Raw genomic sequence first — 15,218 nt, 5'->3', positions numbered from 1 at the left:
ATTTGCACATTTTTTGAAATTTCTATAGTCAACCGGACGTTAGTTAGCATGACCCTTTGCTTTGCACAAGGGAATCGCATCTTTGCACTTCATTACTGAAAAGAACAAAAGCTAAAAACATTCTTGTTTTGATAAAAATACTTTTGAATCTTATCATTTCTGTTTTAAATATTTTTAAAAATGCTATAATACTAACATGTTTGAGTAAGTTTATTATTACAATTGGTCAATTGATTGCTTCTGGACATGTATTGTATGGTGTTCTCAAACTCCATACACTTCTGAGTTCTGTCAAACGAAATTTGAAACAATGAATGCATCCATTTTGAAGACAGGTAAGAAAGTTTATGGGTAAACAAATCTTTTTTTTCTCTCTTTTTTTTTTTCTTTTCATTTTGTCATATTACATATAACAGCTCTTACAACATCGGTACTTGAAATATTTTTACATTTTTTTTTCTTCTTTTCCTCTCTATTTTACCATAGATTTTGGTAAGAAGGAATGACTGAAAATTGAAACCTTGCCTATACAAGAAGTTACAGAAAGTTAAAACTGACATGGTACATTAGCTAAATAACCGAAAGCTAAGGCAAGACCGTCGCATTCAGCGTCTATGGTAGATGTGTTTGAAGCTTCCTCTTTAGCTCATCCAGTAAATTTCTTTGCTCCTTGCTCCACAAAACTTTCCTCTGAAAAATAACGGTATGTTTAGTGTTGTCAATCGCAGATTACAGAAAATAACGATTTGTTCAAATTTCACTACACTATCGCGCAACTATTTAACAACATTGATTATATACCTTGTGCCTCAGAAGACTTGATAAACTCTTCAAGCTGAGCTTCAATCGAAAGATCTTCATCCGCATCAAGATCAAACGCATCAGGAAGCAAATCAACGACATCATTGCCGTCAAACTCATCTACATCATCATAAAAGCCTTCATCATCATGTTGCTGGCTAAGCCAGTAATCATGGTACCATTTCAGTGTTGTCACCAGCTGCCACCATTCCGGAGAAAAATCCTCGACATAACGAAATGCAGCTGGAATGTAAAGTGGTGCATTAGGGTTTAGTGTTGATCTTCCTCCTGAAACTAATGCCATCTTGAATCACCTTCACCCTTATCACTTTTTCCTCAATCTACACCATTAATCAACAATTAACAATGTTAATACATCTCAAAATTTCAATCATAATCATTCAGTGCAAACTAACTGCTATATAGTAATTAACATGATCTTCTGCTTCTAAAATTATCATAATTTCGTAAATATGCAAAGAAATTAAAAAAAAAAAAAAACTACATACGAGAAATAAAATCATGATGATTCATCAATTATGGTTATTTTACAATTGGAAGAACAAAATCAGATCGCAAATAATAAATTAAAAAGAAAGAAAAAAAGTCAGATCTGAAATAAAAATTCAAAATCAAATCTCTTTTGACTCGTTTGGAGTCAAGATCGGTTAAATTCAAGTAATAAAATATTCAAAAAAGTTAAAATTAAAATTAAAATCGGTGATTACAATTTCAGAAACAAGAAATTGATCAGTTTCTGATAATCGATCTAAGAAAATTATTCAAAATTCAAGAAATGAGTAATTGAAAGAGAAAAAGGAATTACCAGAGAAATTTGGTTAGCGAGAATGACGAACGCGTTAAAGCAAGAAATGAGTAATTGAAAGAGAAAAAGGAATTACCAGAGAAATTTGGTTAGCGAGAATGACGAACGCGTTAAAGCGAATCGTTCACGTAAGAATTAATTTATAGAAAGACTGAAAGGAATATCCGAACCTAATGTGGTTCGGGAATGAAATGGGGTCCACCGTCCAGTGTGCGTCTTGGTTCGGTGACGCAACGTGGTGGTGGCTTCGTTATTAAGGTCAATTTCAACTAAACTATGACGCGTATTCTTATTTCCTTTCTTGACTTTCTTTCAACTCTCTTTTTATAATATGAATCAATTGTTTAATGTTTTTTTTTAAATTCTCTCACCTTTTCATCATTTTTCTCGTTTGTAATGGTTCTTAATTCATTTCCCACTTAATCAACATTCTCTGCCACAACCCTCCAAAATTTTAGCTTTCATCAACAAAAAATGTGTGTTTTATAAACCATTATCTAAATTAAACACGAGGGAGGGATTGTCGCATAATAATATTCATTACTTTATTGTGCCACCAAAAAATTAGTGAAATAGTTGAATGATTATTATGAAATCTTGTTTTAATACGTTAATTATGATATTAGTTCTTTTTAGTTAATTTAAATACTTAAGTTAATGGACTGCCCAGTCAAAATAGTACGTGGGAGTACATTTTTTTGGTTGAATAAGTCGGAAGTACTACTCGTTGTATGTGAGTGGTTGTGTCATGATAAAAATTGAATTTGATATAATTGATATAGAATTGGTTTCGGTTAAAAGTAATTATGACTAAAAGTAACTTGTGTTTTAATACATTCATGTAAAAGTGAGTTGAATTAAAAATTTGTGTGTGGAAATCAATTCTAGAATCAAAAACTACAAATTTTAGCTTCAAGTATAATTAATTATGAAAGCATAATCAATTGTACTCAACAACAACTAGATATGTCATATGTTAGAATCAATTATACTCCTCCAAAATTAGTTATGATCTCTCTAAAAGTGGAACCAAAAATACACTATATTTGATGTTTCATAAGCACCGAGAGATATATAAACGAGTTTTTATAAAAATTTGTGTACTCAAAACATTAAAAATTAAATAATTACATGTTTTAAAAAGTAACTTTTTGATTTGAGATACTTAAAAAGAACCCTATCAGCGTATGTAAGCAAAATCCTTCTTTAAATAATTGATCGATAAGAATGTGAAGAGGGACAACTTAATAAATTAAGGTTTTACTATTTGCGAGGAAGGCCAGGTTAAGGGAAGAAGAAAAAAAAACTTGGAAATAAAGAAAAATTATGAAAAGCCAAATTTTGGAAAAACAATCTGAGAACGTGAGATGTCTCAATTGGAAAACACATGCATGTACATTTTGGATCCCACGTCCCACATATAACGTGATGCATGTTCTTAGTTACGTATACATTATTGAACATTTGTTGTGAGCGAGGTAGTTTGGCGTGAAAAGAGGATGACTGAAATGTCTTGCTGAAAATTTTGGATTATGATATGAATATATATTCTATAGATAGAGATATATATTGAGGCAAACAAAAAGGTTGGAATAATTCCCTTTTATGGTATGCTTAACCAGTGCCCCAAGGACACCGGTTAGCAGGACCCTTAAAAATAATATATGACCAAAGTAAGATGTGAAATTAGATCATTGATGGAAAGCCTGGATCAAGATATATCAATGGTATTTTACCAACGTTTGGATGACTTATTTTAAGCTTATGTGTAATTGTCTATTAACACAAGTCTTTTTTATTTTTTGTCAAGTAGCCTCACTACTTTCGACAAAAAATCAAGAAAGTGATGGTGAAGTTTAACCATGTCATTAATGCTCACACTATAAAATTATAAAAGAAATATATTCAAATAGTAATTGTTTTTCTTAAAAAAAATATTATATTAACACCAATTGAGAGTCCTTACTAGCATAAGGTTTGTCAGAAAGAACCTCAAAAGTTTATCGTCAGCACGTAACCAAAGACAAAATAAACAAGAAAATAGAGTCGATACCCATACAAACAAAAGGGCTCGACCGTCACACATGAGAGTTTCAACCAAGATTAACATTATAAGCTTTCAACCACCAAAACGAATGTAAATTGACTTTATCTAACATCTGGTTAATTGTATTTTCCATAGCCTTGAAAACTCTGTTGTTTCGCTCGTTCTACATGACACAAGTACAACATAACCAAATAAGCTGCAAGAATGAACGGCGAGCTCGCAATCCTCCATAAAAATGAATAAATTGAACAAGATGGTTATGTAATAAATCCGGATCAGTCGAAGATATACCAACCCGAGATCTAACCATACACCACAAAGGGGCAAAAATGGGGCAAGAAAGGAACAAGTGATGAGTTGTTTCCAATCCACCGAATCCAGTCACACAAAGTTTAGAGTCGTGAGAAATGATGTTACGTGTCACCAAATTGTCCTTAGTCGGTAACCCGTTGTGAAAAAACATCCAAATCAAAATAGAAACCTTCAAATAATAATTGTTAGGCTAGATGTCATGATCCTGGTTTGAATATGAGATTCTCGGTTTATGTGTGTGAGATTTTAAATAAATATTTTCATTTTGTCTATATACAAACTAAAATAAAATTAATAATACTTTATTATTATTAAAAAATTTGGTACAATAATACTTTATTTTTATCAATCAACAAATTGCATAACAATAACCTTAATTCCAGTAAAAAATACAAAAATGAGAAGCCCCAAATTTTTTAATTCGTAAGAGAAGCAATAGCCACATTGTCACACTTGGAACTAGGAGTTTTGATTTTCTTCTCAATTTGTTGATTTTCATTAACATTGAAATTGAGAAATCATTCAATATATCAAAAATATGAAAAACTATAGATTATAATTATGTATATTTATGCTTTTAAAAATGAAATGTTACACACATGTGTTCCCCACACCACTTAAAATTTCCTGAAGTAGTCTGATGACTAAAAATTAATATTTTAAGATAAATAAGTGAATATCTAGGATTTAAATCTCAGCCCCTACATATAATTTAATATCAACTTGTTTGGATAAATCAATAACGTATCTTATCACGATTTCATAACCGACTTATATCATATTTTAACAAGCTTTCGTCATTGGCCTACATATGAACTTATACATAGCTTTTGAGAAATATATAATAGTAGAGCCTCTTTTTGAAGGCAGCTTTTATGATACACTAGCAAATTTAAGTACGTCGATACACTTATTTTATAAACTAATAAATTAACGACATTTTCTTATGAAATAAAGAGATATATGCAGACTTTTTATATTTCATAAAATATCAATTTATAAGAAAAAAAACGTTACTTTACATTACTTTACAGGACACTTCTTCAAAAAAAATTACTTTATAGGACACATACTAATTTTTTTATAACTTATCCTAAAATATAATCAATATTCACTATTATGATTAATAAAAATTCATAAAAATTCCTTACCAAAAAAAAAATCATAAAAATTAAATTTTATTTTGCTAACACTTTTGATAAATAAGGAGCACACTCCAATATCTTAAGTTTTTTAAGATTATATTAACATTTTATAATTGCATGTTGTTAAGTTCTTACACTATAAACAATTGTTTAAACTATTTATTCAAACATTGTTCAAACCTTTTTTCGAGAGAATCGTTAAAAAAATCCTGTCTGATAGGAAAAAAATCAAATTGAGCACGCCACGTTAACTAGTTATTATTTTGTTTTTTTAACAAAAACAAAACAATATTTGTTTATTTTCCTTAAAAACAAACAATATTTGTTTATTTAAATTGATAGTACATCGTATACAATAACATGTTCAACATCGCTAAAAATTTAAATTTGTGAAGTGTGGATTAACATTTTCAACTTAGGATAAAAATGCAATTAAAAAAATACAACCTAACTAATTAATGAAAATTACCAAAAAAAAAGTGATAAACACACCGCCTAACAAACGAAGCGACCAACACCTAAGCAATGAAGAAATTGATGAGAAGTGCAATTAGAGAACTCCAAGGCGTGTGTGTTTTCAACTAACATTTGCATTTGAATCGTTCCCACCGAGCATATTGGATGTAAAAGGATATATTTATGACATGCCCACCATTTTGGACTAGGATAAAGCTCAATTCGGCTCTGCTCGGGTCTGACCCGAGTTCACTACGCAAACGACACCATACAACGGACACGTCCTAAAATTCACCAAATTACGGTACATGCCGAGGGTTACACACAAGGTTCGAGAGTCGACCATGCCTACACATGTCAAGGGTAGCTCACCAAGACCGAGGGCTACCCATGTCTGTACTAACATGTACTCCCTCTGGTTTCAAATGTAAGAAACTTTTCACTTTTTTGGTTCATTCAATAAATGATGTATGTGGTCTTTATTAAAGACCACATACATCATTTATTGAGTGAACCAAAAAAGTGAAAAGTTTCTTACATTTGAAACCAGAGGGAGTATGATTGTCAAGATAAGGTTTGACAATCAAGCCCTACCTAACCCCCTATATATACCATGCTTTAGCCCTGGGATATGTGTGACACTTCTTACCCTAAACTTGTGACTTCTCCTCTTGAACCCCTTATTTACTTAGGCATCGGAGATCGTACAAGTACACAACCCCCCTTTGTCTCACTAAGGGCATACGATCAACCAACATGTCCACAGTTCAACATAACCAGGCGGATGACAGACAAATTGTAATTTTATGAAAATTATTATTCGTAATTTACACCTAATAAAAAGAGTGGGACGGACAGGGAATACACCTCTAAACGCTGTTAAATTATAATTTTTGCAGATAATTGTTTTTATAAGTTAAAAAAAAAATATAAAAATGACCTCTAAAAAAACAAAAAGAGAAATTAGAAAAATGTGAAATGAAAAAAAGGAAATGAAATTATTTTTGACAGCATATGTTTAGCTTTCATTTTCCCTTGTCTTCACAAGGTTCCTCTTTTACACTCTCACTCACCATCGCACTCTCCGCTTTTCGCTAATTCTCGCCTCCGGTGCCGTCTACCGACGCATCACCACCGCCGATGCTAAATACCTCCACCGTGGTAACTCTTCGCATCTCTCTCTCTCTCTCTCTGTGTCTCTCTCTGTATTTGCTGTTATATATATTTTGCCTTTTTCTCTCTTTTATGTGATGGAAATGCAAACCCTCATTCTTCAATTATGAATCTCCAAACCCTACCCAGAAAAGTTGCAGATCCTTCATCTGAGTTTTAACTAACTCAGTTTCAGTAATTGCCCTAGTTCTATTCAAATTTTCACTTTTTCTTTTTTCCGTTTATTTAATTAGGTTTTAATTACAAATTCACTCTATAATTTAATTACCAACTGATTATAGGTTTATTTAATTAGAATTTGAAATCGATGATTAAATCATGTCATAATGTTCCATCATATATCATAATCCTCCATCTAGAATTTTGTTAGGTTTGTTATTATTGTGTTCTTCTTTGATATGTTATAGTTATATCAAAAGAAGGTTATTTGGATTTCGATCGATAAGCTGTTTGATAGCCATTGAAAAACTTGACTACTTTTTATGACAGTGTATTTACTTAACCAATAGAATAGCTTATTCTGTGAAATAACACTTTGTATGTATTCTCAAATGCCAAGGTTTGAATCCCGGTCGGGAGAAATATCCATATTTTAGAGTCAAGTTAAAAGAGGTAGAGGAAGACCTAGGAAAACTATTAGAGAAACCATTAGAAAAGATTTAGAGGTCAATGAGTTGGATCCAAATTTGGTTTATGATAGAACACTATGGCGCCATTTGATCCATGTAGCCGACCCCACTTAGTGGGATAAGGCTTGGTTGTTGTTGTTAGTGTCCGAAAAATATGGAAACCAAAACGAAAAATAAAAACAAAAAAGAAAAATGCTATATAATGATTTAAAAATAATTAAGATCAAGTTCAATCAGAAAAATCTAGCCATCACAAAGTAAGCAGATGTTGGTTTAAAATGGAAATTTATGAAGAATGCGTAATATGTATAATAATTGAAACTGTACGAAACTACAGACGAATTGTTTATATGTTTTTATTTCTATCAATTGATGACTTGTGGCTCATGATCGGAATTCTGTCATTATATTTTCCATATAAACCTTCTTATTTATACTTTATCTGAGAATTTGAGAATTTATAATTGAGTGAATTCGTGCTTTTTATCCGGTGCAGGGACTTCATGATTTGTAGTTTAGTTTACATGTAGATCATAAGGTGAAGATGAAAAAACATTGTAGACTTTGGTGGCCAAGGCAGCTCTTATCAAATAAAGAATCCTCCTCCAGTATTTTATTGGGGTGGTTTGTCACCTGCTCATCATCATCCCTTGACATTGTTGTAGCCTTTACTTGTAGTGAAGTCTTGCTTTCTAGTTCTAGTCCTGCCATTGAGGTATATTAATATGTCCGACTTCACAATCTCTTGCATGCAGTTTTACGTGAAACAACTGAAATAACCATTAATTGCTGAGGAAATTTTCAGTTTCCTTTTTTGTGATATTAATAAATTTTATATTATCCCAGACCCTGCGTAAGCAAGAGCTTTAGTGCACCGAACTGCTCTTTTTTATTAGTCAAGATCTTGCAAGTGTTGTCATGTTTAAATAAAGATTAAGTTTCCTTTTAGGATATTCAGTAGGGTATCAGTATCTCGAATCTTTATATAAGGTCCATGTGTAATTTATGCCAGCTTATTGGAAATTTGTCGGGAAAAATAGGTAACTTTTGGTAGGACAAGAAATTGATTAGGATGAGCTCTTGGGCACAATTCTTACATGAAATGTTGTATAACAATTTTGTAGAAATTGATTCTCTGTGTGCTTCAATAACTACAAAGAATATGGATCCCTAGTTTTGTAGGAAATCTTGGTTCTTTGACCGTATGACTGTTGTGATATTTGTGGGAAAAATTCCTCTGTTAAGTCTTCAAATAATTCTTCCATACAAGATTTCATATATGGTTTCTGATATGATCTGGTTTAATGAGAATAACTAACATTATGAGCTACTGCTCTCTATTAGGGGATCATTAATGACATACACAAAAGCATGCCCACAATTCTTCAGGAGAGGTCTGTGTTCTCTGTACTTGGTCTGTGTATCACCGACACTACTAGCAATAGTTTGACAGCTGAAGCAAAAGTCGATAGAAAAAAGTTCTCTGATTGTGGCAATGCATCGGCAGAAGGAAGTACAAGTGTACAGAGAAAGAATAACTGTAGGAGTTGCAGTTTCCTTCAATTAGATGGACCATTGAGGAAAAGTAGTCAATCTTTTATTGGAAAAAGTAATTGGGTCGTGCTGATGTTTGATTCTTCTGAACAGAACGATGTAGGAATTGACAGGCTTCCTAAAGTGCACCACATTCATTGCAATGGACTAACTCTGTCAGAACATGATGTTCACGTATGTAAGTCACAATTTCTTCTTTTACATCTCGTCTTTTTGCATGTAGCCGATATCAAAACCTTTTCGGTTTCTCTAACAGATATGTATCATATTTGAACAATTGTAGGTAATAGTTTATGAAACCCCTTCTTACGGTGCTCATCATTTCTCATTGTGTCGTTTTGGTTCGAATGAGCAAGTGAAAACTCCCATTAAGAATCCTAAGTGGGTCGATGAGCTTCATACAAAGAAGAAATTCACTGATTTGGTAATGAAATTTACCATATTTATATTTGTGTAAGCATATTTTGTCCTAGATGCTAATGTGCCTTTTCAATTTCATCCCAGGATACAGTTGTTCTGGCAATTAATTGCACATCTGCTGCTAAAAGAACATTTGACAGACATGTGATCCCAAGAAGATCCTTGAGCCAACTCTCCCTATTTGCAATGTACCCACTTCAACCACCAATGCATTATATCTTGCCCTCTTATTCAAGCTTTTCAACTATCAATGCATTATATCTTGCCCTCTTATTCAAGCTTTGACGATCTCGTGTTTTTTCAGGTTTTTTGTTATCATTGGGCATCTATTTTGCAAGTTTTTGGCTTCGTTCTCCACGGTCTTCTATATTGTTCTTCAGTTTTTCCAAACACATTTTAATCATGAATCAGAATCATGGTTGTATGTGACATTGGTAAATGTGTTCAAGAAGACTGCTTGGATAAATATCCGAGTCCGTTGTTGTCAGATATTATATTGGCCAATTCTTCTTCAGGACAATGACCTCAGGTAATATGATTTTTTTTTGTAAAATATTTAAGTTATCTGATTTGTGGCTGGTTTCATTATTTGGAGATATCTCACTTGTTAGTTTATGAAGTCCATGTAGTTTAGTTTCGTATAAAACAGATGCTTGGGTATGGGTGGTCAAGAAAACAAACCTAACTAACATGGTTAAATGAAATCCAACTGCAATTCAGTTCAGTTTCTTTACTGTGCCGTTTACCCAAAATAAATATTTTGAGGTTAGATTGAATCATACGAGCTCAATAATATTTTTGTATATACAAATGTATATTGAATATTTGTATTTACACAGTTAGGTGTAGTGTATAACATTATATATTGAGAATTGATTGTGATTTTTTGGCTTTCAGTGTCTTTTGGGTTGTGAACTGTGAAGTATTTTTATAAAATTGGGTTATTTTAGGTTTTTAGAAATTTAGGGTATTTGGTTAATTGTTTGTCAAGTTGGGTTTGCCTACTTCAGGATTGCAATACCATTATGTTTTCTCCATCCAGTTCTACTTCTTCTCTTTTTACTTGTTCTACTTTGCTTTTCCCCATTCGCCTCCTATAATATGCTTCTCATCAATATGTTAGACACACACGGTTTTATTTATATTACAAATATAATATTGGAGTTGCTTGCATTGATGTTGCTTATTTACATTGAAATATTGCGTTTATGAGTTTTAAGTTATTCTTTCTATGGATGATGGCTTTTGAGTGTATTAAGAGATAACAAGATATTTTTATGATGAGAAACACCAATGAATTATGGTTTGAATCTAACAATCCCATCACAGTGCTTTTTTTCATGTAATTCCTTGAGAATCCGTGGTTCAGTCTGGTTTTTTAAATTTGTGAGCTGTGAAGAAAGGTTTAGTTTGCAGCTGAGCGTACCAACTTGCCAAACCAAACTTGGTCAGGAACACCCTAATTTTCACTACACTATAATGTTTAGTTCGAACAATTTTCGTTTGGTTGAAGTTGAAAGTGATAGGCGATATTTTGTTTTTATCATAGTAGTTAATAGCGGATAGCGGCGCGTAGCGGTCGACCCAAAAAATGCTATAGCGGGATAGCGCCTAGCGCTATGACCGCTATTTCATAACTTTTAGGACAAATTATACAAATAATACTACAAATTATAAACAAACATATATCTAATATAAAATTAAATATAACATTCAAATCTCATGACACATTCATAAATCACACAAAGTTACAAACCACCTAAATCTTATGAAAGGTTTTACTCAAAATCATTCAAAGTTACAAACCACCAAAATTCAAAACATTACGAAAGCTTTCAAGTCTCCAACATAATATCAAAATTCAAAAGTCTTAACCAAAATTCAAAACATTAAATCCTAAAGAAAAGAACTGATAATTCCAAGGAGATGAAAGGCGCCGTAGAGAATGAAAGAAGGAAGAGAGAAAACTGAAGTTATTAGGGTTAGACGAAAATGACAAAAATACCCTTGTTTTTTTAAAACCAAGGAGAATCTTGTATCTTCACGTAAAATGAAATAGCGGTGCAAGACTGCAAAACAACTATGCAGTGTTGCGGCCGCTATAGCGCCGCTATCTCATAACGCTACGCCATGGCTTATTGCATAGCGGTCCGGTACCGCACCGCACCGCGCGGCCGCTATTGGCCGCTATAGCGCCGCTATTAACTACTCTGGTTTTTATCGCTTCATATCGTCTTTGTCTTCTTTAAACTTATGTCAGTGCTATTTTATATTATTTTTTTATATATGTAACTAAATCTATGTTCTAAAATTAAATGTTTTCTTTGCTGTTCAATTATTCACTATTCTTAAGGATATTGATTGTATATTTTCTCCATGTTTAACACTATTCTTTGGCGTGCCAGGTCACAATCATGTGTTGAATATGCAGAGAAAGCTGCAATGCATAGGCATTCTATGTGGTCATCTTTGGTTGTTGATATTCTCTTGGGAAACTTGGTTGGATGGTCACTGTTATATCATGAAGAATCAATTTGCTTGTCGGGTTTGAATTTTATCCATTGGTTTGCCACATTTTTGCGCTCCGGGTGTGTTTGGTTAATGGGAGACCCTGCAGGCTTCAAATTGAATTATGAGCTGGCAGGTGTACTTGGTATGCTTTCTTTGAATGTAATCCAAGTATGGTCAACACTCTGGATCTTTGTGGGTTTCATCTTCAATTATATTATTCGAGGCCTTTCTATATTAGGAATTCTTTGTGGATTCACTGTACCTGCTTCTTTGATCATAGACATGATTGCGTTGGGAACCTTGCATGTTTCAACTCTTCATTGGTTTATTTCACTTGTATATTCAACACAAATACAGGCATTAGCAGCTTTGTGGCGGCTTTTCAGGTAACAAATACTAGTTCTCTTTGAGATGATAGGCTGAAAGTAAGGCATTGATTTGAATGAGAATTGAACATCATAATGTGGAATTTGTTTCATAAATGGAATGTTTATATATGATATCTATAGGTTTTTGTAAGTTTTACAATACGGGTCTTTGAAACGATTATTTTTTTTAAACAATTACAAGTTGCAGAGACATATTATACTCACCTAATATCGGTGATCTAGTAGGTCGTATTTGATATCTGTCCTTTTTACTATGGTATGTCTGAGAACATTGACAGTGATGTTAAGGGAGCAAGAACCAATTATTGTTAGCCGTTAAGATGTCGAAGCATCTGTAAAATTGAAGATAACTTGTAACAGAAATGAGGATCATGATATCCCCTGTATTTTTTTTTAAACCTTCATAGTTGCTGAACTACTCTATTTGTGATTCAGTATCCTTTTGAAGAATAATCGTTATAGATGCACAAACATTTTGCATAATCCTTGCTCTGCTTTCTCATTTATTTTCATCAAGTCACTGACTGTTTTGGCAGGGGTCGGAAGTCGAATCCTCTTCGCCAGAGGTTGGATAGCTTTGACTACACTGTGAAGCAACATATTGTTGGATCTCTATTATTTACACCACTCTTACTTCTGTTACCAACTACTTCCGTTTTCTACATATTCTTTAGTATCGTTGACACGACCATCAACCTTATCTGCATACTTATTGAAGTTACTATTTCGATAATTCATGCTACACCTTATATCAAGATATTTCTTTGGTTGACGAGACCAGGAAGATTCCCTTGTGGAATATGGCTTGAAATTTGTGACTGTCAGAGTAATCATACTGCTTCTGCAAATCGGGATTTTGCTAATGAAGTAAACTCATCTAAGAAATCATTGCATCTAAACAATTTCAATAGAGAAAAATCGAGTATTCTGGTTTCAATTCTCCACAGCAACTATTTGAGCATAGGTGAGGCCTGAAACTATTACTTAAGGGTTCATATTGATGCTTCTATTTGGTTTTTTCTTGATTGATTGCGATGATATGCCTATATGTTGGTAAAGTAATGAAATTTATTGTGACGTCTTGTGGTAAATCCGTATATATGTTTTATCTCTGTAGATTTTCTCTTATTAATGTCAATGGCTTTTACTTTTACTTGAAGAAATTGGATGTATACTACTTTTGTGAATTATTCGTGATGATCTGTCATGGTAAATCAGGCCGTGATATATTTTTTATTTTTTTGTTGTGAAAGTTCCTCTCCTCTTGCATATCAACGTAAAAAGAACACCTATATTAGAAACAAAGATATTTCCAAACATTTATTGAAAATGAATTTGAAGACTTGATTGAAATATCAATTGTGAATTTTTGATTGCTGTGATATTGGAGCAGTAAGAATTCGCATTATTTTTCGCTGGTGTATGTTTGCATGAGAAAACATTATGTGCTTACTTCAATGGGTTGTATTTCAGGAAAAGTTATCTCACCTCACTACAGAAATGCATTTTTGGGAGTTTCTGGGTCAACCATCGCTAAAGCAGCTCATGGAATTCTCATTGGGCAGAGGTAATGTATCCTGGCAACTAGTGCTAAGTTGGTCTTGTGATTTGATGCTCCTTCTAGTTCCTCTGTTTGTTTAGTTCTATTTTCATTTAGATTTAATAGCTTTTTCCCTTTTTTAAATTTTTTATTTTGGCTTTTATTTGCTAGAGTGCCATACAAGCGCGGAACTCTTCTTCCTTCACCAATGCCATGGATGTCCCTACCTTACAAAAAGTATTGGCGCCTTTGTCACGATTCACTTATGGCCTGCTTCAGATGACAACAGCTTTAGCTCGGAATTTTTTTTGGTTGCTTACAATTAGGCATTAGTTCTGGGATTTAATTCCACAGATTTCATCCAACTTGCCTTTTCTCTCATGTTGTTGGTGGCTTTTACTCTTTTCCAATGGGTAAATTGAGAATTCATCATAATAGTAGTAGTAGCATAGCATGCCTTTTTTTTTTTTGGAGCTTTTCCCCTTACTGAGTATGATATTTTTTTTGAGGTGATCCTCAGTGAGAATGACGTCCGCTCCAGAAAAGAGCATTTTTATTTTACTAGGAAAAAAGAAATAGCATATCTTTTGTAAATGTGTTATCTAACTCTGATGCTTATATACGTGTTACTATCCAACGATTATTTTTTTTTGGCTGAGGCACTATCCATTATTTATTTATTTGCTTGTTATTATGTTGGGATGAAAACTTGCTTATTTGTTTGTCATTATGTTAGAATGAAAACTAAAGTTTTGTTACTGCTACTGTATCTTGAATTAGAGTAGATTCTCAGGTCTGGAACCAGTAGTAAATGAAGTACAAGCTAGTAATGTTTTTGATATTCAAATGTTTCTTCATATACTTCACAGCAAATGAATTTATCTATGAGCATTAGGATAAGAAGACACGAAATTTAATCATGATCTCATGTTCGAACTTAGGCAAGGGTTTTGAAGTGTCTTACAAATCTAGTACAAGTAGAAGTGATGAAACACTTAGACTTCAGTCATTATAAACAAACGTGCAACATTTGGGAGGAAGTTACAATCTGTTAGTATAAGATATCACTATGTTAGTAATCTTGTGGAGAATCCATTGAAAATATTTGTGTGCGCGCTGTGAGGAATTTCTTGTAAACTGTCTACTTGTGAAAAGAATTAGAGAGATTGAGATATCAAAGAAATGTGTGAAAATAGAGTGTTGAAAAAGGTTTGGGTATTCTTATTGTTGCTCCAAGGGAAGTATTCTATTGACTTGGATCTCGTTTCTCCTCATAGTGGATTTTTTGTTGCAGCTCTCTCTATTCCGTGGAGTGATTCTTAAGGCTGAACCATTTAAATTATTGACGCTGGTCTTCTTCTCTCGTCTGTTTTTAATTACTGCATTATTGTTTTAAGCCTCGTTTGGATTGAGCT

At 32.9% G+C, this 15,218-nt stretch overlaps 2 protein-coding genes across 4 annotated transcripts; one reads left to right on the top strand and one right to left on the bottom strand.

Annotated features, from left to right (window-relative positions):
• Positions 1-344: 344 nt before the first annotated feature.
• ERD15 (dehydration-induced protein (ERD15)) lies at positions 345-1,739 on the bottom strand. 2 transcript variants are annotated; one of them, XM_085726561.1, is made up of 3 exons: positions 1,704-1,739; positions 802-1,142; positions 345-690 (listed from the first exon to the last, which is right to left on the bottom strand). In XM_085726561.1, exons 2-3 carry the CDS (start codon positions 1,103-1,105, stop codon positions 647-649), a joined length of 348 nt encoding a protein of 115 aa, XP_085582687.1. In that variant the 5' UTR covers positions 1,106-1,142; positions 1,704-1,739; the 3' UTR covers positions 345-646. The 2 variants fall into 2 exon arrangements, with proteins under 2 accessions (XP_085582687.1, XP_085582686.1); XM_085726560.1 differs by lacking the exon at positions 1,704-1,739 and adding an exon at positions 1,628-1,663.
• A 4,893-nt stretch (positions 1,740-6,632) lies between these two features.
• On the top strand, positions 6,633-14,480 carry LOC146909726 (N-acetylglucosaminyl transferase component family protein / Gpi1 family protein). Of its 2 annotated transcripts, none has more exons than XM_085726555.1 (10): positions 6,633-6,748; positions 7,886-8,104; positions 8,734-9,117; positions 9,227-9,367; positions 9,448-9,551; positions 9,668-9,892; positions 11,769-12,260; positions 12,800-13,227; positions 13,737-13,830; positions 13,975-14,480. In XM_085726555.1, exons 2-10 carry the CDS (start codon positions 7,934-7,936, stop codon positions 14,084-14,086), a joined length of 2,151 nt encoding a protein of 716 aa, XP_085582681.1. In that variant the 5' UTR covers positions 6,633-6,748; positions 7,886-7,933; the 3' UTR covers positions 14,087-14,480. The 2 variants fall into 2 exon arrangements, with proteins under 2 accessions (XP_085582681.1, XP_085582682.1); XM_085726556.1 differs by having other exon boundaries at positions 8,734-9,121.
• Positions 14,481-15,218: the final 738 nt, after the last annotated feature.

This window comes from Medicago sativa, chromosome 7 (genome assembly GCF_051527215.1).
Source record: "Medicago sativa cultivar Bolivia chromosome 7, Bolivia_mono, whole genome shotgun sequence".
NCBI classification, from domain to species: domain Eukaryota; kingdom Viridiplantae; phylum Streptophyta; class Magnoliopsida; order Fabales; family Fabaceae; genus Medicago; species Medicago sativa.
This window is presented reverse-complemented; position numbering and strand designations above follow the sequence as displayed.

Coding starts and splice junctions, on each gene's coding strand:
- ERD15 (XM_085726561.1), bottom strand. CDS start 1,105: ATGGCATTAGTTTCAGGAGGAAGATCAACACTAAACCCTAATGCACCA. Junction 691..801: donor CAAGTCTTCTGAGGCACAAG/GTATATAATCAA, acceptor GTTATTTTTCAG/AGGAAAGTTTTGTGGAGCAA.
- LOC146909726 (XM_085726555.1), top strand. CDS start 7,934: ATGAAAAAACATTGTAGACTTTGGTGGCCAAGGCAGCTCTTATCAAAT. Junction 9,552..9,667: donor CAACTCTCCCTATTTGCAAT/GTACCCACTTCA, acceptor GTGTTTTTTCAG/GTTTTTTGTTATCATTGGGC. Junction 13,228..13,736: donor CAGCAACTATTTGAGCATAG/GTGAGGCCTGAA, acceptor GTTGTATTTCAG/GAAAAGTTATCTCACCTCAC.